We start from the raw sequence: 26,729 nt of genomic DNA, 5'->3' as shown, positions 1-26,729 counted from the left end.
AGAAAACATCTCTTTTCAGATGGAACATATAGGAACTTGCTGAGGTTATAGGGTTACTGGAAATACTGACTGTCCTATGCTTTTGTCTCTAATCTCTGTACCCTTTCCTTCCTTTAAAATCCAAAATGATGGGTCCAATTAGAATAAAATGATAAGTGAAAAAAATTCCAGTTTTGCCTTTGTTTCATCTCAAATCCTAAATCAGGGACCATCTTCTGAGCAACTTTTTGAAGCCAGATTATAATTTAATCACAGCAAATAAAAAGAATTGAATGTAACAGCCTTTGCATTCCTTCTTTTTAGCTTTTTTTTAGACAACACAATCACAACCTAAAAGAGCATCTGAAAAGCAAAGATGTTAGTCTGAGGTTCCTCTGTCTAGTTTACCTCTAACCCTGACCTACCCTGAGGCACTGAGTCAGCCATGTTCTTTGGCATAAAGAGATGAGACAGTAGCAAATAAAAATGGAAGGGAAGAGCATAACATATAAAGAAGCTGAATCACTATGTTGTACACCTGAAACTAACGTAACACTGTGGGTCAACTACACTCAAATTAAAAAAAAAAAAAAATTTAATGGAAAGCAAAAAACCTAGAAAGAGAAGGAAAGGGGGAAAATTGCCAACGTTTTAAATAAGAAACTCATTTCTTTTCAGTGACAAGTAGAACTTACATTTGAATAGAACTTTTAATATTTTTTCAAAGCATCTTCACATCTATTATTGCCAGTCTGCCCTCTTAACTCAAAGAAAGAAGCAAAGAATGTACAAATAATAGTATTTCATCTGACAAAAAAATCAGTGGGCTGGGAAGTCCAACTTCTTTATGGGATTCAAGGTGCTTTAAGCTTTTTAATTTGAAAAATGTAGAATGATAAAATGTTAAAAATGTAAAATTCTTCAAAATAGGATTGGTTTCCTCACCTGAAACTGACATGCACATTTCAAACCATCTCCATCTTCTTTACAGACTCCTCCATATTTACATGACGATTCATCACAAACTCTTACATCAGACTCCCTCACATTTAATTCTGAAAAAGAGAAAAAAATGTTTCATATGTCTTTTTGTATCCAAATGTCCATATATAAAAGAAAAAAAACCTTAAAATGTGTTCATCGTCTCATTCACAGTGTAACAAGACATAACATACGAAAAGCAAGGACACAAAATGTTCAAAATTCCCCAAAGAGAACCTTGCATAATAATATGCCTAATAAGCAACCCAAACCAAAATAAAACTCAAAATTTCAGGATTTCACAGAATTCCCAAAGGTAAATCTCAGAATTTTTCTAGTTGGCTACCAACAGCTTAAGACAGTTTTCTTACCATTATCTTAATATCTTAGATTATTTTTTAATAGGTTTTTAAAAACTAATCTCTACACCCAATGTGGGGCTTAAACTCATGACCCCCAGATCAAGAGTAGCATGCCCTAACGGCTAAGCCAGCCAGGCACTCCCTTAGATCATTTTTCTAGTGATTAAGTTACTTTTAAGGAGAATAAGAATAATTAGAAGAAATCTTAATTCTTTTGGTATCTAAATAAATTTCAGGTGAACATAATTCATTCTAGACCAACTAATTTAATTAGAAAAGAATTCTAAAGTAAACCTGAATATCATACAATTGATATATATGGAGCATTTATGTGCACAGAATTAAAAAAACTAAAAATCTCACTCTTAAAATTTTTTAATGACTTAATTTCACTCTACCACAGGAAGTAGCTCCAATCAACAATACTTAGCATTCTGTGGCCATTTTGCTCCTGCTCCAAGACCATCATCGGTCTTGCTCTGGAACTATCAAATTAAGCTACCTAGCATCATATGGAAGTAAGTAAAAACCACTATAATGCAATTTTTATATTCTATTAGGAATGAGACATACAACAACAAACAACAAACAATAAAATTATAGCAACAATAACAAATAATAAATGATTATTTTGAAAACCCATTCCATTGTACAGGTAAAGAAAGAAGTCTGGGAGCAGGATGGCCTAAAGTAGCTTCTGACTCTGTCACTCAGTAACTGAGGGACCCTGGGAAGGGCACAAGGTCTCCTGAACCTCTAGATCATGATGAAGTCTTGGCAAACAGATCTCAGGGAGCATTTCTCCAGCATTCCCCCTTCCTCCATTGTTTTCTATTTCTAGATTTCAAAGCAGGACTCAGTGGACTCAGAGACACAGAGTCCAGTGTCTCTGTATCTAATGGCATCTGTCCTGGTGACATTTCATTGGATCTCTCTGCCCCGTTTGTTCTCACTGCTCTGCAATGGTGTCTTGGGTGTCCTACTCCTCGGAACTGACCCTCCAAGGAACTGGCAGTCAAGTACCTAAATACCCAAGGAGTCCACTTATCTGAATAACCACTCTCAACCAAGCACTGCACACTAGGTTAAGTATACATCTATGTAACTATAGGTTACAAAACTTTTTTCTTTTCCTTAAATGAAACTCACATGTTTAAAAAAGACATGAGCTGAAACTTAAAACAACAGGAAACTACTAGAGCTATTTTGTTGTTCTCACTGTTTCACAAGCTATTTCAGACACAGATGATCATCTTTTAACTCCTTTCACCTTGGCTATCTGGCTATGGAGGCTCTATGTTCTTGGTTCCCCTCATCTCCCAATTTTTGCTTACTCACCCTTCTCCTCCTTGATGACTTGCATTAGTACTTGAGACTCAATCCTAAGTGTGGGGCTTGCTTTTTTTCTATATACCCTCATTCCTACTGGGAATTTGCACAAGGTGCAGTTCCAAATACACTCTAATGTACATCTTGAAACCCAAGGAAGATTAACTAAATATTAATAAAGAACCGCTTTGGAGAAGAGGATAACAATGCATAATATTTTTGTTCAACTACAGGCTTAGTCAATTTTACGGGCCATAGAAATAAAAAGAATTGTACAATTTGAGAAATAAAATTGAGTGCATTTCTCCTCCTTTTCTTTGTAGCCTTAAAGTTCACACTGGGTTCCAATACAATCAGACATATAAAACAGGGATAAAATTTTTTTTTTTTGGGGGGGGGGTTCAAGATCATGGTCTGAGTAGCTCTGACTTGCTACTTGGGCTTGAGAATCTTTGAGGTATGTTTTACTTATTGTATTTTAAAAGTACAATGGCAGTGGGGTGCCTGGGTAGCTCAGTCAGTTGAGCATCCAACTCTTGATTTCAGCTCAGTTCATGATCCCAGGGTTGTGGGATCCAGCCCCACACCAAGTTCTACACTGAGCATGGAGCCTGTGTGAGATTCTCTTTCTCTTTTACTCTGCCCCTCTCCCCACCCACCCCACAAATAAATAAATAAAATTATACAATGGCCTTGAAATCTAGAACCTAAACAATCCCTGATACTAAGATTCACACTTCTCTGGAGACTGAGGATTGTTCAAAGCATCTATTTGTTTGGGCACCTGGGTGGCTCAGTCGGTTTAGTGCCCGACTTCGACTCAGGTCATGCTCTCACAGTTAGTGAGTTTGAGCTCCACGACCGGCTCTGTGCAGACAGCTGGAGCCTGGAGCCTGCTTCAGATTCTGTGTCTTCCTCTCTTTCTGCTCCTCCCCCTCTCATGCTCTGTCTCTTTCTCTCAAAAAAATAAATAAACATTAAAAAAAATTTTTTTCAAAGCATCTATTTGCATGAAAGACTAAGAAACATTTTAGGACAATAATCATCCTTACTAAAGAGAGGCAGAAAAGCTTGGTTCAATAAACAGAGCTTGAACAGGAGGAGTGTCCTGTGCACAAGATGGTGTCTATCACTTGGACTACTCCCCCAGCCCAGCCCCAAGAACTCAACATAACAGAGGAGCTACAGTAAGAAACTAAATAGCAGCTTTCACTAAAAGCTCTGAAACAACAAGGTATAAAGAGTTCTGCTTTGATGTCCACACGACAAGACAGAATAGCGGGGGGAGAAAAGAGGCTGGGACACCTCAAAAGCCCCAGCATCAGCACCACACCTGGCAGGATGGCACAAAGCCAAGGAGATAATCAGACACAGAGATACACCTCTGATATCTAGGGGCAGCAAACATGGCAGGAAGAAAAAGATGTGCCATGTGGCAGTGGCCAGAATACATTAGTGAGCCCACATGAAACACCCTTTGGTGATTCCAAGAATAAACCTGGAGGGAGAGCAATCTGGGGAAGCTAGAGGTTCCACATTAATAGGTGAGGGCAAAAGTCATGAAATTCTGATTACACTGGCTATTAGTCATGTTTCATTTTATGCCTACCCTGTTATTAAATTCATGATATTTTTGTGTGTATTAATGCGTTAAATGTGATTATTTAGTTGATCAGGAAACAAGTATCTACTATATATCTAATACTATGCTAAGAAATTGGGGCACACAGAAAAATATTAACAGGGAGCCTGTGATCTTGCTAACATGGAACAATTACTAATGCGTTCAATGTAGTCCATAAGGAAAAAATGCTGTTGTACAGGCTATAATTGCTCTAGGAGTTTCAAGAAGGAGATAAAGGGCCGCCTGACTGGCTCAGTCAGAAGAGCATCTAACTCTTGATATCGGGGTTTTGAGTTCAAGCCTCACATGGGGTATAGAGATCACTTAAATAAAAATATAAAAAATAAACTTCTACAAAAAGAAGTGGATAAAAATGGATTTGAGGCAGAGGATGCAAGGTCAAAGATGTCAAGACTTGCACTGGCTTTGAAAAATTAGTAAGACTTTTTTGCTGATTATAAAACACAGGATTTAGGGGCGCCTGGGTGGCTCAGTCGGTTAGGCGTCCGACTTCGGCTCAGGTCACGATCTCACGGTCCGTGAGTTCCAGCCCCGCGTGGACGTGACTGCTCAGAGCCTGGAGCCTGTTTCAGATTCTGTGTCTCCCTTTCTCTCTGCCCCTCCCCCGTTCATGCTGTGTCTCTCTCTGTCTCAAAAATAAATAAACGTTAAAAAAAAAAATTAAAAAAAAAAAAAAACAAAACAGAGGATTAAAAAAAAAAAAAAAACAGGGGTACCTGCGTGGCTCAGTCAGTTAAGCATCTGATTTCAGTTCAGGTCATGAGCTTGTGGTTCATGAGTTTGAGCCCTGCAATGGGCTCTGTGCTGACAGTGCAGAGCCTGCTTGGGATATTCTCATTCTCATTCTCTCTCTCTCTCTCTCTCTCTCTCTCTCTCTCTCTCCCCCCCCCCCTTTCTTTCTGTCCCTCCCCCACTAGTGTGTGCACTCTCTCTCTCTCTCTCAAGATAAATAAATAAACTTAAAAAAAAAACAATACAGGATCATTACACAGAATTTAGAAACAACATTTAAAAATAAAGAATGTTTTCGGGGCGCCTAGGTGGCTCAGTCAATTGAGCATCTGACTTAGGCTCAGGTCATGATCTTGCATTTTTTGAGTTGGAGCCCCATGTCAGGTTCTGTGCTGACAGCTCGGAGCCTGGAGCCTCCTGCGGATTCTGTGTCTCCCTCTCTCTCTCTGCCCTTCCCCCACTTGCACTCTGTGTGTCTCTCTCTCCATCTCGAAAATAAACATTTAAAAAAAATTTTTTTTAATAAATAATGTTTTAATTGCCCACACCATACAATACTGAAAGAGAATGTTCTTATCTAGGAAAACAATATAAGTGAAAGTAGAGACACAAATAAATAAACCGTACACATAAATATGAATACCAGCGGTTCCCAAACCATGGTCCTTATGAAAACTGCTCTCTTAGATTACATTGTACTTTAAATATACATTTAATGTACATTAAAATCAAGTAAGAGTTTCATTTTCTCATTTGCAAGGGGAAAAAAGTCAATGAAAAAGAATTTTCTCATTTTAAAAGTTTTTCACATATTTCTTAAACCTTCAATATCTGAGATTACTTCCTTGATAGTTGTCAACAAAACCAATATTCCTCAAATAAATAAAGAATATTAATAAACAAAACTCCAACAGTGTTTTATGAGAACACAAGCTCATGAATGTGCATTTTAAGTTGTTTTGTTATTGTGGCAGTCACAGCTAATTGCCTACCCTGGATCTACTCTTACTTTGTAAAAGAACCCCAACTTTGTTCAAGGAAGCAAGATGCTCAGCTAAATAATCTGTATATCCCAGACCCCCTTGCAATGTACCATAGTTCCATATGTAAGCACTGTCCCTTCCTCCTTCATTCTTCCATTCTTTGTCCTGCCTGGAGAGTAAAACCCTTGCCTAAGATTGTAGCAGCCATCTTACATATATGATGATGAAAGCTACAAGCTAAAGATGGTAGACCAGAAGGACAGGAGCAAGAGTGTGGAAAGAGAGAATTATAAAATCACCACACCTCCCCTGGATTTCACCCATCCAGACTTACTGTCATAGGAAATAAACACATAAATAAATAAAGCCCTTATCATTTAAGCCACCATTGGTCAGGTCACTGATACATGTAGTAAAACATAATCCTGACATAATGACTGCATATAAATTTAATTAAGATAGATATTTCTAAGCCAAAATCTTAAAATTTGGTGGTACATTCCAGTCCACATGATAAAATTAATTTATCATGAACATGACTTCCTGCTATTCCAATTTCTATCACAAATTTGAGAACCAATGCCTTAGCTCAAACTCAGTACAGAAGGAATTCTATTTTGGGATCATCTTCTGAATGTTACTTCTTTTCAAGTATTCTGTACAATACCAGGCATCAAGAGGGCACTCTACTACCTGTCAATGATGATGATGATTACATAGCTGCCTTCCTGAACCCAAAATGGAAATTCAGCAAAATAGATGAGCCATTACTAAGGCCCTCAAAAATCAATTCTCCAAACAGAAATATTTTACACAAAGAAGCACTCAGAAAAGTGGCTCAAAACAAAAATATTTTGCTCTGGTTGCAAATGTGCCCATCACACAATTCTCTAAATATAAAACTTCTCTCAGAAAAACAAAGAAAGAAACAAAAAGTCTGTCTCAATTTTCATTAAGATCTCAAAGCTGGGAAACCACAAACACTAGAGAAAGGAACCCTACTCACTCTGAACCTGAGCAGCCAAAATCCCCAACTTTTGGCAGCGCTAACTAGGTTCAGGTTACAGTTCAAAATGGACCCCTTAGAGGGCACCTGGGTAGCTCAGTTGGTTGAGCATCCAACTTCAGCTCAGGTCATGATCTCACAGCTCGTGGGCTCCCCGTCAGGCTCTGTGCTGACAGCTCAGAGCCTGGAGCCTGCTTCAGATTCTTTGTCTCCCCCTCTCTCTGCCCCTCCCCTGCTCATGCTCTCTCTCTCTCTGTCTCTCAAAAATAAATAAATGTAAAAAAAATTTTTTTAATTAAAAAATGGACCCCCTTAGCCCTCCAGAATGATAGGACTTTTCTACCACCACTCCATTAAACAGAAGGGAATCTTATAAGATAGCTAACACCAATGGAGAGCCAAAAGTGAACAAACCTTGCAAGATGTTACGATAGAATTCAGGGCTTCTCAACCTCAGCACTACTGACATCTTGGGGAAGATAATTCTTTGATGCATGGGGCTATCCTGTTCACTGGAGGATGTTTAGCAACATTTCTGCCCTCTACCCACTAGATACCAGCAGGACTATCCCAGCTGTAACAACCAAAAATGTCTTCAGACATTATCAAATGTCCACTGGGGAGAAAATTACCATCCACTGAGAACCACTATCAAAGATGACCAAAGCCTTGATTAAAGGCTTTATGTTTCATTCTCTTCACTATAAAGAAAATTAAGTCAAATAAGCAGCAACCTCCAAGACCTCTGCACATTACCATGGTTATTTTTTTTATATTAAATATATTGTCAAATTGGTTTCCATACAACATTCAGTGCTCATCCCAACAAGTGCCCTCCTCAGTGCCCATCACCCACTTTCCGCTCTCCCCCACTCCCACCAATCCTCAGTTTGTTCTCAGTACTTAACAGTCTCTTATGGTTTGCCTCCCTCCCTCTCTGTAACTTTTTTCCCCCTCCCCCTCCCCCCATAGTCTTCTGTTATGTTTCTCAGGATCTACATATGAGTGAAAACATATGGTTATGTCTTTCTCTGCCTGACTTATTTCACTTAGCTTAATACCCTCCAGTTCCATCCACACTGCTGCAAATGGCCAGATTTCATTCTTTCTCATTGACCATGGCTATTTTTCATTTCAATAGAGGGACCTAAATATATTGCCTCCAGGGACACCGGGTGGCTCAGTCAGTTTAGCGTCCAACTTTGGCTCAGATCATGATATCATGATTCGTGGATTCAAGCCCCGCATCCAGCTCTATGCTCTCAATGCAAAGCCCGCTTCAGATCCTCTTATCCCACTCTCCCTTGGCCCCTCCCCTGCTGCATACACTCTCTCAAAAATAAATAAAACATTAATAAAATTAAAATTTAAAAAGTGATAAATGTATGTATATTTTTAGGTTCACATAAAATGCTACACACATTTATAAATCATTTTTGTGACTCCCATCTTAAATGACTTTCTTTTTTTTTTTTTTTTTTTTAACTTTGATTTATTATTGAGAGACAGAGCATGAGCATGAGCATGGGAGGGGCAGAGAGAGAGGGAGACACAGAATCTGAAGCAGGCTCCAGGCTCTGAGCTGTCAGCACACAGCCCATCGCAGGGCTCGAACCCACGAACTGTGAGATCATGACCTGAGCTGAAGTCGGACACTTAACCAACTGGGCCACCCAGGCGCCCCTTAAATGACTTTCTTGATTAACCAACTAACTTACAAGAATCTTAAGGCACCAGGACAAGAGGATTCCTACTATGTATAAAAATGTCCTGCCCTTAGCCATCCCACTGTGTCCTGTCTTGCTTCTTTTCTCTGAGCATTCTCATCTCACTTACACCACTTCAAGTCTTCAAACCTGCTTTTCCCCAACCTTATTAAAGCCATCTCACCTGTCACTGCCAGTCCTCAGAGCACTGCAGGGGGAACGTCCTATAATGAATGCAAAGTATTCATCAACATGTGGGAATCTTTAGTTCATCTCCAGTTAATTTCTTATTGACTCCCTACAGGACATGTTGAAACTCTTTACCTTGTTCTTCTTAAGAATAACCTCATTTCAAGGGGTTTATACACATGTCTATATGTTAACAGTGTTCGAGAAAACCTTCCCCCCCCCCCCTTTTTTTTTAGAAAAACACACCAATCCAATCTGACTAGACATCCTGCTGGATGGTTTCACTGCCAAAACAAGGCAGGCGTGTTCCTGACCCTGTATCCAACTGTTGATGAGAAAGTCTCTGACAAAGTCCACAATATCCACACTGAAAACAGCAGAAATATCTGAAATATTTAAATATTTAAAACACCCTGCACCAGGAAGTGGTGTGGTACAGCCATGGAATATTATAGAGCTATTTAAAAGGCTGCATATATTATGTGGCACTATGGAAATATGCTTATAAATGTCAAGTGAAAAAGCAGAAGACAACACATGGACCATAATTGTGTAAAAAACACATATAGGAAAACCCAGCCAGAAAATAACAAAATGGTAAAGGTACTGTCTTTGTACCAGTTGAGCAATAGATTATTTTCCCTTCTTTTTAAGTTTCTATATTGGTTATACTTAATAGGGGAAAAAACTCAATGTGATTCCAAACACAGCCCCAAAGAGAGGTTGCCTATATAATGGACAAAGCACTAGTTTGTATGTCAACAAGGGCCAGGTTCACATGCTAGCTCTTCACCTCTTAGAATAATAACACCTTCTCTTTCCTAGATATTATAATGATTAGATATGTACTAAAAGCAACAATGCCTAGAACAAGTAGGTAAACAACAAAAAATGTTCTGTCTTTCTTTCTCCAGACCAATCTAAGGAACACCTTTAATGACACAAATCACTGAAAATACATTTCAGGGTAAAAATCAAACAGTAAGTTTAGTAAATGATGGCTTTTGTCCAAGCAAGCAAATAAGATGAATTAGGAATTAAACTCTCTTCAACTTGTTTATTAAATTAACCATATTATATTAGTTATCCCCTATGATAAAGATATGAGGGAAAATAAACTTAGTATTTCATGATACAAATCCAAAAGTAGTTTACATTAATACTAAAAAGCACTAACAGTAGAGATGACTAAAACTTCTCTAAGCTATGGGGTGCCTGGGTGGCGCAGTCGGTTAAGCGTCCGACTTCAGCCAGGTCACGATCTCGCGGTCCGTGAGTTCGAGCCCCGCGTCAGGCTCTGGGCTGATGGCTCGGAGCCTGGAGCCTGTTTCCGATTCTGTGTCTCCCTCTCTCTCTGCCCCTCCCCCGTTCATGCTCTGTCTCTCTCTGTCCCAAAAATAAATAAAAAACGTTGAAAAAAAAAAAAAAAAAAAAAACTTCTCTAAGCTATATTTAACAAAAAAAATTTTACATATGCCACCCAATTAATTGACTCTGATATTTTTCATCCCGTTCTACACACTACTGCCAAACTACCCTTTGTTAAGCACCACTTTGAAAGTGTCAATCCTCCACCCAACACCTAAAATCATTCCCTGCTGCCTCAATTCTAAATGCCTCTGCTTCTGGCAATGATGGGAAGGACTGTCTATTGCAGGATCAGAAAGAACAAAAAATCCAGATCTCAAGCTGGGTATTAGATACTCAGGGTCTTCCCAGCCCCACCCAGTACTAACCACAGATCCCAAACTGCAATACTCTCTCCTATTTCTTTTTCTGACTAGCTTGGCAAACTTGTGTGAGTTTTCCCTCTTGTGGATCTAAAAACTATTACATTGTAGTTATTAAAAAGAATGATGAAGAATCTCCCCATTTCCTGACATAACACAGTAAATTTTTCTTAAAGGCAGACTTTTTTAAATGTATGTCACAAACTAATTTATAATGCCTATATACAAAAATCTGAAAGGTATATACATGTAAATACAAGCCACAGTTATCACTTGGTGGAATTTGAACTTTCTTCTTTATTCTGTATTTTTCGGAATTGTCTGAGTTTCAGAATGAACTTGTATTACTTTTTAAATCAGACAAAAGAGGGGCATCTGGGTGGCTCGGTTGGTTAAGCATCCTGCTCTTGACCTCGGCTCAGGTCATGATCTCACTGTTGGTGAGTTTGAGCCTCCCATCAGGCTCTGCGCTGACAGCATGGAGCGACAGCGTGGAGCCTGCTTAGGATTCTCTGTCTCCTTTCTCTCTGTCCCTCCCCCACTCGTACTCATGTGTGCTTGAGCGCTCACTCTCTCTCTCTCAAAATAAACTTTAAAAAAATTAATCAGATAAAACAAATATGTGCATGTAAGACTCTTGAAAAATTATGTTAAGTGAACAAAGCCAGGCACATAGGGCCACATGTTGTATGATTCCATTTACATGAAATGTCCAGGATAAGTAAATCCATACAGACACAAAGTCTCTACATGGTTGCAGAGGATGGGGGCAGAGAGGTGTTGGGGTTGACTGTTAATAGGCATGGAAATTCTTTTTGGGGTGATGGAAATGTTCTATAATTACAGAGTAGGTAGTAGTGATGGTTACACAACATATTAAATATGTTAAAAAACCACTGAATTGGGGCACCTGGGTGGCTCAGTCAGTTAAGCCTCCGACTTCGGCTCAGGTCATGATCCCACGGTTCATGGGTTCAAGCCCCATGTCAGGCTCTGTGCTGACGGCATGGAACCTAGAGCCTGCTTCGGATTCTGTGTCTCCCTCTCTCTCCACCTCTCCCTCATTCACAATCTGTCTCTCTCTCTCTCAAAAAAAAAAAAAAACAACACTGAATTGTATACTTCAAAACAGTAAACTTTAAGTTATATGAATTATATTTCAATAAAAAACAAAAATAATTTTTATAATCAGATAAAACAATCTTATTAAACTGTGAAAAAAAATGAAACAAACAGAAATGAACAGGGATTATAATTTGATGTTTAAGAAACGGACCCTAGGACCCACCACCAAGATCAATACCCTGGCTCTACACTTATCAGCTCTGTAACCTTAGTAATTTACCACTCTCTATTCTCTCATCTGTAAAATAGGGATAATAAAAGTACCTATCTCATAATGTTGGCAAAGAATTAAATAAAGATACGGAAAGCACCCAAAGCAGTGCATGACACATCATAAGTGCTATACTATTAGCTTTTTTTTGTTTGTTTTTTAATTTTTTACACCATTGCTGGAGAAGGTATGGAAAATGAGCGCTCAAACCAACTGTAAGAGTGTAAATTGGGGGCACCTGGGTGGCTCAACTGGTTGAGCGTCTGACTTTGGCTCAGGTCATGATCTCATGGTTCATGGGTTCGAGGCCTGCGTGGGGCTCTGTGCTGACAGCTCAGACCCTGGAGCCTGCTACAGATTCTGTGTCTCCCTCTCTCTCCCCCTGCCCTGCTTGTGTGCGCTCTCTCTCTCTCTCTCTCTCTCAAAGGTAAACATTAAAAAAAAAATTTTTTTTAAGTGTGAATTGGTAGAACCTCTCACAGAATAATGCGGCAATAAACAATGAAGTTTTAATAATCTTTACCCTTTAACTAAACAATTCTATTTCTAGGAAATTATAACAGGGATAGAAGAAAAACATACAAAAATGAATGCACAGGTGATTGTTAACAGCAGCATTTTTTATAACAGCAAAGTAGAAAACCGCCTAAGCATCCATCTGTTGGAAATTAGTTAAATAAACTATTAATGAAATACTACGTGGCCATTAAGGTAGATACTAGAAACATATACACTGATATCCAAAGACCAAGATCCACTGTGAAGTGAAGAAAAGCAGGTTGTAAAACTATACAGAGCTATAATCCAATTTAGATTTTACAACATGTACATGTTTACATATGTATTTTAAGATTTTTGTAGGTACAATTAACACATTTCCTCCATCAAAGTTTTTTTATCAATAAATATCAATAAATAAATCTAAACACAACAATATCCCCCTCTGGCTCAATTTTCAACCACTATTCCTTAGTGTCTACAACACTAAGTGGAATAGGCAGTAGCCAGAATCCAGGGAAGTCACCCACAAAGACAAAAATCTATAAAACAAGCTAAAAGTTGGCACTGGGGAATCTGACATTATTTTAAAAGTGCATTTAAAAAAGACTTCACAAAACTCTGCTGCATTAAGAAGAGCTCCAGACTTGGAGTTCCAATTATTTGATAAAATAACTATATGATATTGGCCAAGCACTAAATAAATCTCTCTCACAAATCTCGGTTCCCTTAAGTAAAAATGGGTATTAACAATCCCTCATTGGATTGCAAAGAGTAAATGAGATCTTTACAAAAGAGAAATGGAAACTATACAGGATACTTTTCCTCTTTAGGTGAAACAACCAAAACCAAAACTTTTTTTTTTAAACATTTTTTTAGCTTTTATTTTAGAGAAAGGGGGGGGGAGGGGGGGCAGAGGGAAAGAATCTTAAGCAGGCTCCGCGCTCAGCATCACCCTGGGATCACGGCCTGAGTCAAAATCACGAGTCAGATGCTCAACAGACTGAGATACCCAAGCGCTGAACCAAAACTTTAAAACGACACAATCACAACCTTAAAATTCAAAAAACTGTTGTAAAATAGTGAAGAATTAAAAACACACACACACAGGGGTACGTGGGAGGCTCAGTCGGTTAAGTGTCCAACTTTGGCTCAAATTATGATCTCACGAGTTCATGAGTTTGAGCCCTGCATTGGGTGGTCAGCACAGAGCCCGCTTTGGATCCTCTGTCCCCCTATCCCTGCACTCTCTCTCTCAAAAGTAAATTAAAAATAAAAATATTTTTTAAAAAGAAATGATAACAATTTAAAAAATAAATAAATAATTTACAAAATTAAAAAACACACACACACAACTAGGTCTAATTGTAATTAGGAAATGCTTATGATCTGAACTTGAAGAAGGGAACAATAATGGTAAACATACAGCACCACCTAAAAAAATACGTTAAACCACTTCAAAGAGAAAAAGTATGAAAAACCAAACACAGGACACTAAACACAGACTAAAGTGTCTTGTGAACAATGGGGAATCTAAACGTATCATTTAGGCTATAAACCGAACTGATAAAGAAATATCAGCAGTTTAGACATGGATAGATATCTATTTAGATAATACTTGCAAAGCAGTATTAGATGAAAGCTGACCATGCAAAATAAACTGAACTTAAAAATTCGAAAAAGTGATCCGACCTGTGAACAAGATCTCCAGGTTAACATAAAAATGGCAAAGCAAATAGGGGAAATCGAGAGAAAAGTTCAAATTTTTTCTGGTATAAAATGAAACAATTTCAGTATAAACATTAAAATATTATACAGGAGAATGGCAATCATCACAGATTTCTTCTTTATATCTTTCCGTATTCCTCATGTGTTTAACATCCAATAAATGCTGCCTTTGTAACAACAACAGCAACAAAAAAGATGGGTTTTTCTTTCTTTTTAACCATGGAAAAGAAAACTCAGAATATCTGCACAAAAATAAGAGAAATGGAGCTATGGTTGAAAACATAATACCTGTCAAAGTTTCTGAAGGCAGAAGAATGTATTAAGAACTTCAGAACCTGAAATGACTTTTCAAAAAATGATGAAACAGCTGAGCCATGAAAAATACATGACACCTGTAAAAAAGAAATATATTCAAATAGTAACAAAGGATTAACAGTAAAGCATCTAATAAACTAAAAGCAAATACTGAGGGAATTTTAAGATTCAAACAGAATTTCAAAGTGCATGAGAAGAGAATGTATGCCAACTCCTAAATGCCTCATTTATCCCATGAGAGAAGCTAATAATGGAACTAATTGTAGGAATAACGAAAATAGCTCTGTTAAAACAATGTTTCCAACAAGGAAAAAAAGGGGGAGGAGGGGGAGGAAGAGGATAAATGGGTTGACATTATCTCCCAATCCAGCTTAAAAGAAACTGAGAATTTAAAATTCCATTAAAGAACTACATATACAGGGGAAATGAGGGATTAAAGAAATGAACTAAAAAGAAAATGGTAGGGTATAATAAAAAAAGACAGTAACAAGTGTTGAGCAGGATATGGAGAAACTGGAACCCTCACACATTGCTGGAGAAAATGTAAAACGGCACAGCCACTATGGAAAACAATTTGTCAGGTCCTCAAATGTTCAACATAGGGTTTACCAAATGACCCAGCAATTCTACTCCTAGTTATAAACCCAAGAGAACTGAAAACATATGTCCACACATAAATCTGTATATGAATGTTCACAGTATTCATAATAGCCAAAAAGAAGGCTATATGATGATGATGGAGGGTAACACAAATATCATAATTACTTCATTTAATTACACCCATTTAAGTGGGTGAATATTTATAAAAACAAATAGTCTAGGGGCACCTCGGTGGTTCGGTTGATTAAGCTTCAGACTCTTGGTTTCAGCTCAGGACATGATCTTAAGGTTTGTGAGTTCCAGCCCGGAGTCGGGCTCTGCACTGATAGCTTGAAGCCTGCATGGATTCTCTCTCTCTCTCTCTCTCTCTCTCTCTCTCTCTCTCTCTCTCCCTCTCTCTCAGCCCCTCCCCCACTCACACGTGCTCACACTCTCTCAAAATAAATAAATAAACTTTAAAAAATAAATAAAGTAAAACCACGATGTCCCTCAAATCCTGTAAGTTTCCCTCTGTCTTCAAGGCAAGTACCAAACCTTCAGCTCAGCCTTCAAGGCCTTCCACTAATGTGGCAATGTGCAACTCATCTCCTGCCTTAATCCCCACACTTCAGTATCTCAAAATATTCCCTTTGCTTCCCCATCTTTTCTATCACCATTCCCACGGCCTAGAACACCTACCCTTCCCAGATTTCCTCAGTTTCTGTGTTATTCAGTTATTAATTCATTCTACAAGTAAATATATAAGGGGCCCTTAACTAGGTACAGTCAATATAGCCGTGAACAAAACAAAGAAAAAACCCCTGCCCTCATGGAGCTACACAGAGCAGACAGATAATAACATGTATAGTTAAGTCACACAGGAAAGGGTGCTTTGGCACAAGAAAAAAACATTAAGAAAGATTAAGGTGGGAAAGGGGCAGAGGGGATGGAAGAAGGAAAAAGATTCAATTTTAACGCATCATTTTGAAAGGGACATTAAACACCTGAAGGAGCTGAGGGGATAAATAATTGGGACAAGAAGTTTCCAAGCGAAGAATATCAACAGCAAAGGCCTCAGGCAAAAGTGTGCCTAGTGTTTCAAGCTGACATTCTACTCAGCTTGGGACTATAGGGCCCAACTGAGTGCCATTTACTTGGGAAGACTGTTTTTTGATTCCTTCAAATCAGAATTATTCATGCCCTCAACACTGTACTACTACCTTTCTTAGAACACTTGTACAGTGAAAACTCCTTTCAAACATATATGAGTGGTTGCTGATCAATTAATCAAAAGTCTTGTAAAGGAGAAAATCATTTAAAAATAAGACATACTTTAACTGTTAAAAATTAAACATTTTAACTGTTTTTAACTTCACACATATAAACATTTATTCATTTTCCTATGTAGCACCAAAACCTTTGGGTCTACAAAATGCTGTTCCCTCCTTTCTTGGATAAGCCACACCCATAATCTACTATCTATAATGTCCACTTTCCCTTCCTTTAAAGTAAAAGGGAGACTTAAAAATACCTGCAAAATTTTGTAGGAGCAGAATCCTTCCAGAGATTTGTAAGATTTCCCCAATCTGTTTCAGTTGTCTTGACCACAGTCAAATTCACTGAAAGGCAATTCTCTCAGCCTCTCACCTTTATCAACTCTTTCTGAAGTATTTCATAAAAAACAACATTTTACATTTATATTGCACCAATCTGAGCGATTTTTATTAATTTATACTCAAAGGACCACTGGTATAAATAAATTTGAAAACAAACACAACTGACTCTTTCTTGGTAAGCAAAGAAATAAATGATACATGGGCAAACTAGAGTTAATCTACCAGCCTGAGCATCTGTGTGTTGTGGGAATTGATTAGAATGGTTTACTAAGGGAATGTGTAATCCAGAAAGTTAAAATCAAGACCGGCAAAGTATCTGAATAGACATTTCTCCAAACAAGATATATAAATAGCCAATAAGTACATGAAAATGTGCTCAACGTCATTAGTTGTTAGGGAAATGTAAATCAAAACCACGTTGATATACAACTTCACACCCACAAGGTTGACTATAATCAAAAAGACAGTAACAAATGTTGGCCAGGATATGGGGAAACGGGTACATTCACACATTGCTGGTGAAAATGTAAAATGGTACAGCTGCTTTAGAAAACAGGTTGGGAGTTCCTCAAAATGTTAAACATGGAGTTATCAGGTGATTCAGAAATTCTATTTCTAGGTATACACTCACAAGAATTGAAAACTATATGTCCACACAAAAACTTCTACATGAATGTTCATAGCAGCATTGTCCATAATTGATGAAAAGTGGTAACAGCTCAAGTGTCCCTCAACTGATGAATGGATAAACAAAATGTGGTATGTATCCATACAATGGAATATTACTCAACCATAAAAAGCATTTAAGTTCCGAAAGATAAATATCATATGACTTCACTCATGTGAGGACTTTAAGATACAGAACAGATGAACACATGGGAAGGGAAGCAAAAATAATATAAAAACACAGAAGGGGACAAAACATAAAAGACTCTTAAGTATAGAGAACAAACAGAGGGTTACTGGAGGGGTTGTCAGGGAGGGAATGGGCTCAATGGGTAAGGGGCATTAAGGAATCTACTCCTGAAATAATTGTTGCACTATATGCTAACTAACTTGGATGTAAATTAAAAAAATAAAATGCTATGAAAGACTCGAAGATTTTGTAAAAAAAAAAGAAAAAAAAAAGCATTGAAGTTCTGATACATGCTACAACACGGATGAACCTTGAAAATATTATCCTAAGTGAAAGAAGACAATCACAAAAGGCCATATATTATATAATTCCATTTAAATGCAATGTCCAAAACAGGCAAATCCATAGAGACGGAGTAGATTAGCATTTGTCAGGGGTTGTGGAAAGAAAGGAACATGGAGCAAAGGTTTTCTTTTTGAGGTGATGAATATGTTCTGTCATTAGATAATCATGATGGTTGTACAACTTTGTGAATATATTTAACTGTGTATCTTTTAAAAAATCCCATTGCTGTCAGTGTTCAATAAACAGCTTATTAACTGGGGTAGGAGAGAAAGTCCGGATGTATAAAATAGAAATTTCTTCACATAGATTTATAAGAGGCTAACTAACTACCTCTGTTAGAATATAAAGCCCCTGAAGGTGGGGATGGCCTCTCATTTATTTCCCTTAACATCTAGCATAGTAGAGTACCTTAAGCTGGTATTCAATCAAGTTCAATAAATAAATTATTAAATACCCACATATTACATACCAGAGATCTAGAAGATTCCAAACAGATTGAAAAAACTCACTTTTTGGCCCCAAAATCCTGAATTGCCACTAACAAGGCATGTCTCTTAATATGAAGTTTACACCATCCATTCATAGCATCCTTACCACCATATCACAATCCAGAGGACCCACTTCTAACTTCTGTGACATTTTTTAAACCCAATCCAAATTCTCTACCTTTTATCTATCACCAAATGCCACTTATTGGTCTCTCAGTATGTTTTTCCACTCCTTTAACCACGTTCCTTAAGACAAAAATGCTCATATTTGGCCTCATCTGTTCTTCTCAAACACCCTAGAGTCAAAAAGAACCATCATTATCTTCATGTTGCAAATAAGAAAAGAATGCCATGTCTAAGGTCACCTGGTCTCTCAGGTTCAAAATTCATCTTTCTTCACATAAATCATGTATTTCCCAACTTTCTTCTCTTTGGATGAACAGGGAAATTTCTGATTAAGTTAAATTTTCAAAGAATAAGTACAAATAAAAAAAATAGAAGACCAAAGCAACAATTATAAAGTCCAGAATGATTGAAGACTCGAGGCATGAGAACAATAAAAAAAGGTGTGTTTAGAACAAGAAGAAATAAACAAAAGGCCCACTGCTTTGGGAAGATGTTGTAATAATCAAGAGATGACAAGGACAAATACAGACCCATTCAGTTTCTTCTTTGCTTTGGTAATCTTCATCAAGGACCATGATCTTCAAACTGGGAAGGGCAGAACTCTGATAAAAGGAAGCTAACATCTCAGGTAAGTGCAATGAAGAAAGGACAGTAACAGAATATGGAGCTAGTTCAAAAGAATTTGCATCCTGATATAAACAAATTACACTCCACGACACTGAAAAACTTTTAGATCTGACAAGATGCCAGAAGACCAGAAACGAAGAAAACTCTCAGTTTTCAAAAAAAGAGAAATGCCGATCCAGAAAAACATCAGTGGGTAAACTTGCCATGTATCCCCTGAAAAAGTCTAGAATGTGTAGGTAAGTTTTTGAACACAATAAAAAGTAAAAAGCCACTATGGGCTCTTTACTAAGGCAGGCTATACAACATTTGCTTTTTGATAGGATCACTAAAATGGGAAAAACAGAGGATGATACATATACATAACTGATTCTAACAAGATGATCTGACAGAATCTTTAAATAATAGGCTAGTGAACAAAATGAGAAAATGTTGAACAGCAGAAGTTCAAAAATCTGTTCAACCCTACCAGGAGCGTGCATAGCCGATTGAACATCTGGTTGATTAATGTATCAACATCAACCCATTTGAAAGGAAGTCTCCAGTAAAAAATTGCAGAGTGGTATGTTTTCCCATGATCTAGACATCTTCTATTAATTTAATAAAGCACAGACCTGGTCTTCAGATGTGCAAGGGCCATGATGCTGAGTGACCCAAAAGACAAACAACCTGACAGAATCAGGCTCCAAAAGGTCAGAGTAGACTGAAATGATCCAAAATTCAAAATGAAAATTAACAGGGAGTCAAGACCAGCATTTAGATTTTGAAACTCAAATCTATGAAGGACTAAACTTCGGCTTATGTGGGGAAATACCTGGGTAACAAAAGCAACTAGGAAAAAAAACTATGTAAAATCTCAAGATGCATTCATTCATTAATAGATGCAGAAAACCACACTGGATTTCTATACTCCTTAAAAAAATTATCTTTTTCCATATGAATCACTCCCAGATTTTCATCCTAGAAATAGTTATAACAAGAATGTACAAATATCACTTAGTTAAAACTCTAGCTTTAGACCCAGAGTCATTCAAATGCATCTTAGCATTAGAAAACATTTCATTTGATAAGCCTAATTTATTGACATATCAATAAATCCTTGAAAGAAGGCTAGATATTAAATCCAAGTCCGTCTTTTAATAGAAGAGGAAATTTTTAAAAATTAAGTAACTTGGCTCCAAATAGCACAGCTGCTTAGCAAGGGTCAGGATCTCCAAATCTGTCTCCTTTTCCTACACCATGTGGGTTTTCAGCCCTCTGCTTCCTTTCTTAAAAGTTGTACTTTGCACTAAAGAGTTAGAAAACATACATACACAAAAACATCCATCAACACACTATTTTGCTAAGGACAAATTAGCTTAGCAAGAACAAATAATCACTGCACATTAGCCAGTGAAATATTTTGACATGGTGTGATCACTTACAAGTTTGATAACAAATATTTACTACAAAAAGGCACTCTAATATACAAATGGTTTTTATTCTTAACCATGAATGCGTGATTATTTATTAAACATTATCCCATATCCCACTTAACATTAGAAGAATAAAGTTAAAGTTATTACACGATGGAAAGGCTTTTAATGGACATGCCATTGTTTACTGTGCTCAAAATCCCATCCCCAACATAAAACACACCATTATGAAAATTACTGAAAGATTTTAGACCCTGAAATCTAAACAGCAAGCCAAAGGTTTTCTTCATGGAGGGCAGCATCTGTGCTGAGGCCCTCCTACTCCCTCCTCACTCCCCCAGAAACAATGCCCCTTCCATTGCCCAAAGGTACAAAGGTTGTCAGGCAGACAGACCAGTAGATCCCAGGTGGCCTGAAGTCCTTCCTCCTTTCCCCTCCTCCCCCTTCCCCACCCCCACCACTCCTCCTCTTCCACCCCCGTGGTTTAAAGAAGACAAGTGGAGAATTGAGAATTGATAAAAGGGTAAGTTAGAAAGACATGGCTGAGGACCACTACCATCTGCTAGGCCAGCTCCAGGAAGACCCACCCACTCCTAAATGAGACCTGGAAGCTTCTCCTTGCCCCAGGGCTCCTCTGGGACCCCTTTTGAAAGGAAGAAGGAACTTTACAGCTCAGATACCTCCTCCCCATTCTTATCCATTAGAGCCCCCAGCAAGCTCTTTGTTTCCAAGAGCTGGGGGGGGGGGGGGGGGGGGGAGAGGGACAGGCGGCCTTGGAGAAGGGGAGAGGTCACTCCCTTGCTCCCGTAGCTGCCAATCTCCAGGCCCTCCGGCAGAACACAAACACTCGAACAGGACTATACTCTCCGAGCCGGTTCCCTCTTTCCACACCACCTTAAAAACCCAGGGTCACACAGAGGCACTTCCTGAGATCTAATTACCTCTTTCAATACCCAAACCCTGCACAGGATGACTCCCTAGCTCCCTCCCTCTGGAAGGATACTAACGGGGTTCAATCCGGGACTCCCATCCTTTCTCCTCAATGCATACCCCAGGGTATACCCCTGAGCCCCACGCAAGGCGCATAAAAACATAGGGTCACTTCCTGGGCCCCAGGACTTTTCCCTGCTCACATCCACAGACCCGCCGTCACTCCTAGCCCCCAGAGCCCACCTCTAAACCCAAAGGACATACGCGCGCGCGCGCGCGCACACACACACACACACACACACACACACACACAGTCACTTCTACAAACCACGTCCTCTGGGACACCCGTTACCTTTACCCACACGACCACTCCCCAGTGTCCTAAGAACCTCCAAAGCACATGGTCACTCCCCTGGCCCTCAGGCTCGGCACCCCCAGTCCTTCACCGTCTCTGTCTCTGTCTCTCTCTCTCACACACACACACACGCTCGCTGCCTCCCCTGTGCCTTCACAACACAGACACGCGCTCCCGCGTGCACACCTACAGTCACACCAGGAACCCCGGCCGGCTTCCCCCGCCTCGCCGGGTCCCGTCCCCACCACCTCAGAGCACGCCGGGCCGGGCCGCTCTCTCCCAGACACTCGACACACATGGTCGCACTCACGGCCACTCCCCATGCCCAACGCCGGGCCCCGAGCCCGCGCCTCACGCTCGCGCCCTGCCCTCCGCCCTCGCTCACCCTCCGGCCACACTCTCCGGGAAGCCCGGGCCCGGGCCTTTCCCAGCGCGGCCGCCGGGACGGGGAGGGCAGCAGCAGCGGCGGCGAGGGAGGGAGGGAGGGAGGGGCCGCAGAGGCGGGCTCCGGCCGCTCCTACCTGAGCAGTTGATGCTCTTGCCTTTGCCGCCGGGACAGTCCCCGCCGCCGCCGCTGCCGCCACCCGGGGGCTGGTTGGACGCGCGGCTCCCGGGCAGAGAGAAGGCGAAGAGCAGAAGCACCGACGTGTAGCAGCAGAAGGCGAGCGGGGGCGCGGCAGGCAGCCGGAGCGGCGCCTCAGCGGCCGCGGCGCCCATGACTAGCGCCCCTGGACGGCGGGAAGCGCAGGGAGCCGCAGGCCCGGGGCATCCAGCCGCGCACCGGGAGCCCCGCCGCTGCCTCGGCGCCTCCTAGCAGCCGCGCCGCTGCGCCTGGGAGCAGCCCCTCAGCATCCCGGTCCCACCCGCAGCGCCCGCCAGGCCCCGGCCCGCCGCGCTCGGGACGGAGTCAGAGGGTCCGGGCGCGTGCGAGGGTCGCGGGCGCGCGAGGGTGCGCGCGAGGGTGCGAGCCCGCGTTGGGGAGACCGAGGCTGGGGGCGTGAACGGGCGCGCGCGCGGCGGGCGGGGGTCGCGGGGCGGGGGCAGACCCAGCCCCTCACTCGCCGCTCGCCTTCCCTTTGTGTCCGCGGCCGTCGCCACCGCGTCACAAAGACCCCGGCCCGCCCGGTGAGGGGCGCGTGACAGAGCCGCGGGCGGGAGGGGTGGCTGCGACCCCGCCCCGCGCACACCCCCAGCGCTCGCGTCGGCAGCTCCGCCCCCGCCCGCGGCCGGCGCCGCCTCCGGGGGAGCTATTGTTCCTGCGGCGGGGCGGGAGCGCCGAGGGCGGGGGTCGTAGGCGCTCCTCCGCCCGGCCGCGGGGAGCTGGCGGGCGCGGGGATGCTCCGTAGGCATTAGCCTGACAGACATTTTTGCCGCCCTTTGCAAGTGGTTTTGAAGCATTTCCTTCGCTCAGCAGCCAGGCTGGGAAAGAAGGGCAGGTGGTCTATTATACATCTATTTTCTAGGTGAAGCAACTGAGCCACAGGGAGGTGAAGGTGACTAGTCCAAGGTCACAAACCAAGAAATGGCCAGGACGCGAATTGGAACCCAAGTTCCGACCCCCAACTCTGCAGTTCCTAGAGATGGGCTAAATTTCTAGGCTCCTCACCCCCACCCTTTCCCACAGACACCAACTGAATTTAAAAATCTGTTTTGCCCTCTCCCACCCATAATAGCCAACATGGAGAGCAGATTTGCCATATGCAAGACCTGGACGAAGCCCTTTATGAGCAGAGCATTCTCTCCAATTCTTTTTTACAGCCCTACAAGGGAGTTTTCATTCTCATCCCCATTCCACAGATGAGGAAGTTGGGACTCAGAGAGGTAAGGTGATCTGACTCCCAATCCAGTGCTCTCCCTATCACATCATGATAGATGAGATTTAGCCTCAGGTAGTAAGATTATGGAGTGAATTGTTCGAAGGTCTCTGACTTTTTTCATAGACTATGCTGCTTCTCCCCTAAGAAGAAATTTCTTAGTCTCACTGAAAAACTGATAAATATGACTCAAAATTTTTAGCATGTGGGACAAGCCACCACAAGCAAAAACACATCAGGGGAAATGTTTTCAATGTGAATAAGAGACAATGTACTTAATAGAAAGAACATAAATCAAGAAGAAAAAGTTGACACAACAGAAAAATGAGAAGAGGAGCTGACTTGTCTTATTCACATAAAATACAGTAAATATATGAAAAGATATTTAAACCCACTAGTAATGAAAGGCAGATTAAAACCACAAGATTTTTTTCCTGAAGATGATTAACAATAGTTAAAAGAATTGACAAAACCTAGCACTATTAATTTATACATTTGGGGAGGACAATTAGACTATATATCAAAAACCTTTAAAATATGTGTACCCTTTAAACCTAGGAATTCTGGGTATTGGAATTTATCCAAAAGAAATAATTGTACATGGGGCATCTGGGTGGCTCAGTAGGTTAAGCACCCCACTCTTGATTTCCACTCAGGTCATGATCTCATGGTTCATGACATCAAGCCCGAGTGTGAACCCTGCTTGGAATTCTCTCTCTCCTCTCCCTCTGCCCCTCCCCCACTCGCACACACATGTTCTCTCTCTCAAAATAAACATTTTTTTAAAGAAATAATTGTACAAGCACTCAAAAATGTGCATATGGATGTTCATCAGAGCTTTTTTATAATAGTAAATATAATCTAAATGTCCATCTGGAAAACAAAGTATCCTGCCTCTTTGTACACAGGAGTATTTTGCAGTTTTAACTATGATGATTAACTGACATCATAGTTTACTGACATGGAAAACAGCAGGCTACTGATGAGTATAATAAAGTCCTATATTTCTAAAATATACATGTGTGTGTGCGCATATCCATAGGAAAGAAATCAAGAAGAATATACAGCTATATATTAACTGTGACTATTGGGCTTATGAGTGGCCCTTGTCTTTTATATTTTTCTGTTTGATTTTTTTTTCAATGAAAATTTTTGTTATAATTTAAAACTCTCTTTTCTTTCAAATTGTATTTTCAACATACTTTTTATATAAATTCATATTGTTAACATTTTGTTAAGACTTGCCTCAAACCTCTGAACTGTTAGCAGTGGCATAGCAATTGTTACAATGAAAATTCAGCTTCTGGCTTCCAGTTCAGGTATGATCCCAGGTTCCTGACTGCTAAGCCACAGCTAGCTAAAGGCTCCTTCTCAGACCATTCCCTCAATAGCTTCTCTGCTAATCTTGACCTCTTCTATGCTTCTTTTTTGCCCTCTGTCTTGGCTCTTTCACCCCCTGTATTCTGCCTTTAATTTTCATTTGACTGCTAACCATAGCTCAGGCATAAAAACTAAGAGGAGACAACCCTTAAATAAAAAGCAAAAACACTGTGGCCATAAATCACAAATTAATTTACATCTGCACCTTCCTCCAAATTAGGTAGGAAAAATTAAGCATAGATTTCTCAAAAGTTGTCAAATTGAAAAGGACTCTACTTCAGAAATAGGATTTCTCTGACCTTAATTATCCAATCTCAGGAAAAAAAGATCTTAGTGGTCATCTAATACAACCGTCACGTGCTTTAGTATTGGTGACCCCAAAATGTCAGGTAGCAAAAGAATATGGGACTCACTACATGAAAACCACCCAGAGAGTTTTAAAAGAAAGTAGATTTCTGAACACCACTCCAGACATGCTGGGAGTCAGGGGGTAGGGGGGGGTTATTCAAGTATCCCTTATTTATATTAAAGTTCTCTAGAACCTCACATGCACTGCCAATTTGGAAACCCCCGATCTAACCTTGATCAGTTACGGCTCCATAACAAACAACCATAAAACCTTAGCAGTGTGCCACAATAAACATTCATTTCTCATAAATCTGGGGGTTGATTAATCTAGACTGGGCTTGGCTGAATGGCTCTGCTTCAAGCTGCAGGTCTAGCTGAACTTGACTCTGATCTTCTCCAATATTATTCTTTTGGGGGTCCCAGCTGAAGGAGCAGCAAGCAGCTACCCGGAGGAACTCTTATGGAGTTGGCAGTGGTGCAGCAGGGGAAGCCCAACTGTGCAAGCTTTTTTCACACCCCTGCTTACACTTGTCTGTTAAAATTCCACTGGCTCAGTGGAGTCTCCTAGCTGAACCCAAAGACAACAAGTAAGGAACTCTACTCTGTGGAGGTGAGTGAGAGGGAGTGAATACGGGGTGAATATTTTTGAAAAATAATCTATCAGAAATCCTGTACTTGAATGTCATTATTTATGCTCTGTCAGAATGTTTTCAGCTCCCAGTAACAGAAAAACCAACCCAAATTAACTTAAAAAGGGATTTATGGGCTCAAATTAAAAAAAAAAAAAAAAGGCAAAAAGTAGTGCCCTCTCCTATGAGTTGGCTTTTGTCCTCAATAAGGCTTCACTCATGGAAAACATCTCATTCCCTCAAGAATTCTTTGTGAGCATCTGCTGTGTGCTAGGCACCACAGTAGCCTTGAGGGGTGAGAGATAATTCTGCCTCACTGTCTCAGGAGGAGGAGGGGAGGACATCTGAAAATTAGCAATTACAACTCAGTGTGATAAACACTAGATTGAAATGGAGCATGAGGGCGGGGGTAGGAGTAAATGGCAAATCCTACTCCACACTCCCAGCCTGGCCAAAATTCGGGCTTTTCTGGATCTCCCGCTGCAGGGTCTAGCTGCATAATGAAGGCCTGATAAATGGTAATGAGACAATTTGGGACTGACAAATTGGCCCTAGTAGGAGAGAGTCACAGCACTTGAGCTCACTCCAGAAACACTGAAATGATTTATGGTACAGCACTGACACAAGCCTGGGGCTGACCTCTGGCCCTCTTCAGAAATTGGACTCCCCTTCCTAGAGAAAGCAACCCTTTTTAAAAAAAAAAAA

General features: G+C 40.5%; 1 protein-coding gene across 2 annotated transcripts in view; it reads right to left on the bottom strand.

Annotated features, from left to right (window-relative positions):
- The window catches only part of TMEFF1 (transmembrane protein with EGF like and two follistatin like domains 1), an 80,817-nt gene extending 58,100 nt beyond the window's left edge, over positions 1-22,717 (bottom strand). Inside the window, exons 1-2 of one of the 2 annotated variants that reach the window (XM_019454336.2) lie at positions 22,375-22,717; positions 925-1,034 (exon numbers count right to left, since the gene is read on the bottom strand). In XM_019454336.2, coding sequence (XP_019309881.1) covers positions 925-1,034; positions 22,375-22,570 — 306 coding nt within the window. In that variant the 5' untranslated portion in view covers positions 22,571-22,717. The remainder of the gene's footprint in view (positions 1-924; positions 1,035-22,374) is intronic. The other variant, XM_019454337.2, reaches the window with a different exon arrangement.
- Positions 22,718-26,729: the final 4,012 nt, after the last annotated feature.

The sequence above is a fragment of the Panthera pardus genome, unplaced genomic scaffold (genome assembly GCF_024362965.1).
Source record: "Panthera pardus isolate Hobbes unplaced genomic scaffold, ASM2436296v1 HiC_scaffold_20, whole genome shotgun sequence".
Taxonomy (NCBI): domain Eukaryota; kingdom Metazoa; phylum Chordata; class Mammalia; order Carnivora; family Felidae; genus Panthera; species Panthera pardus.
The sequence above is the reverse complement of the archived record's forward strand: the minus strand, read 5'-3'. Positions and strand labels throughout refer to the sequence as shown.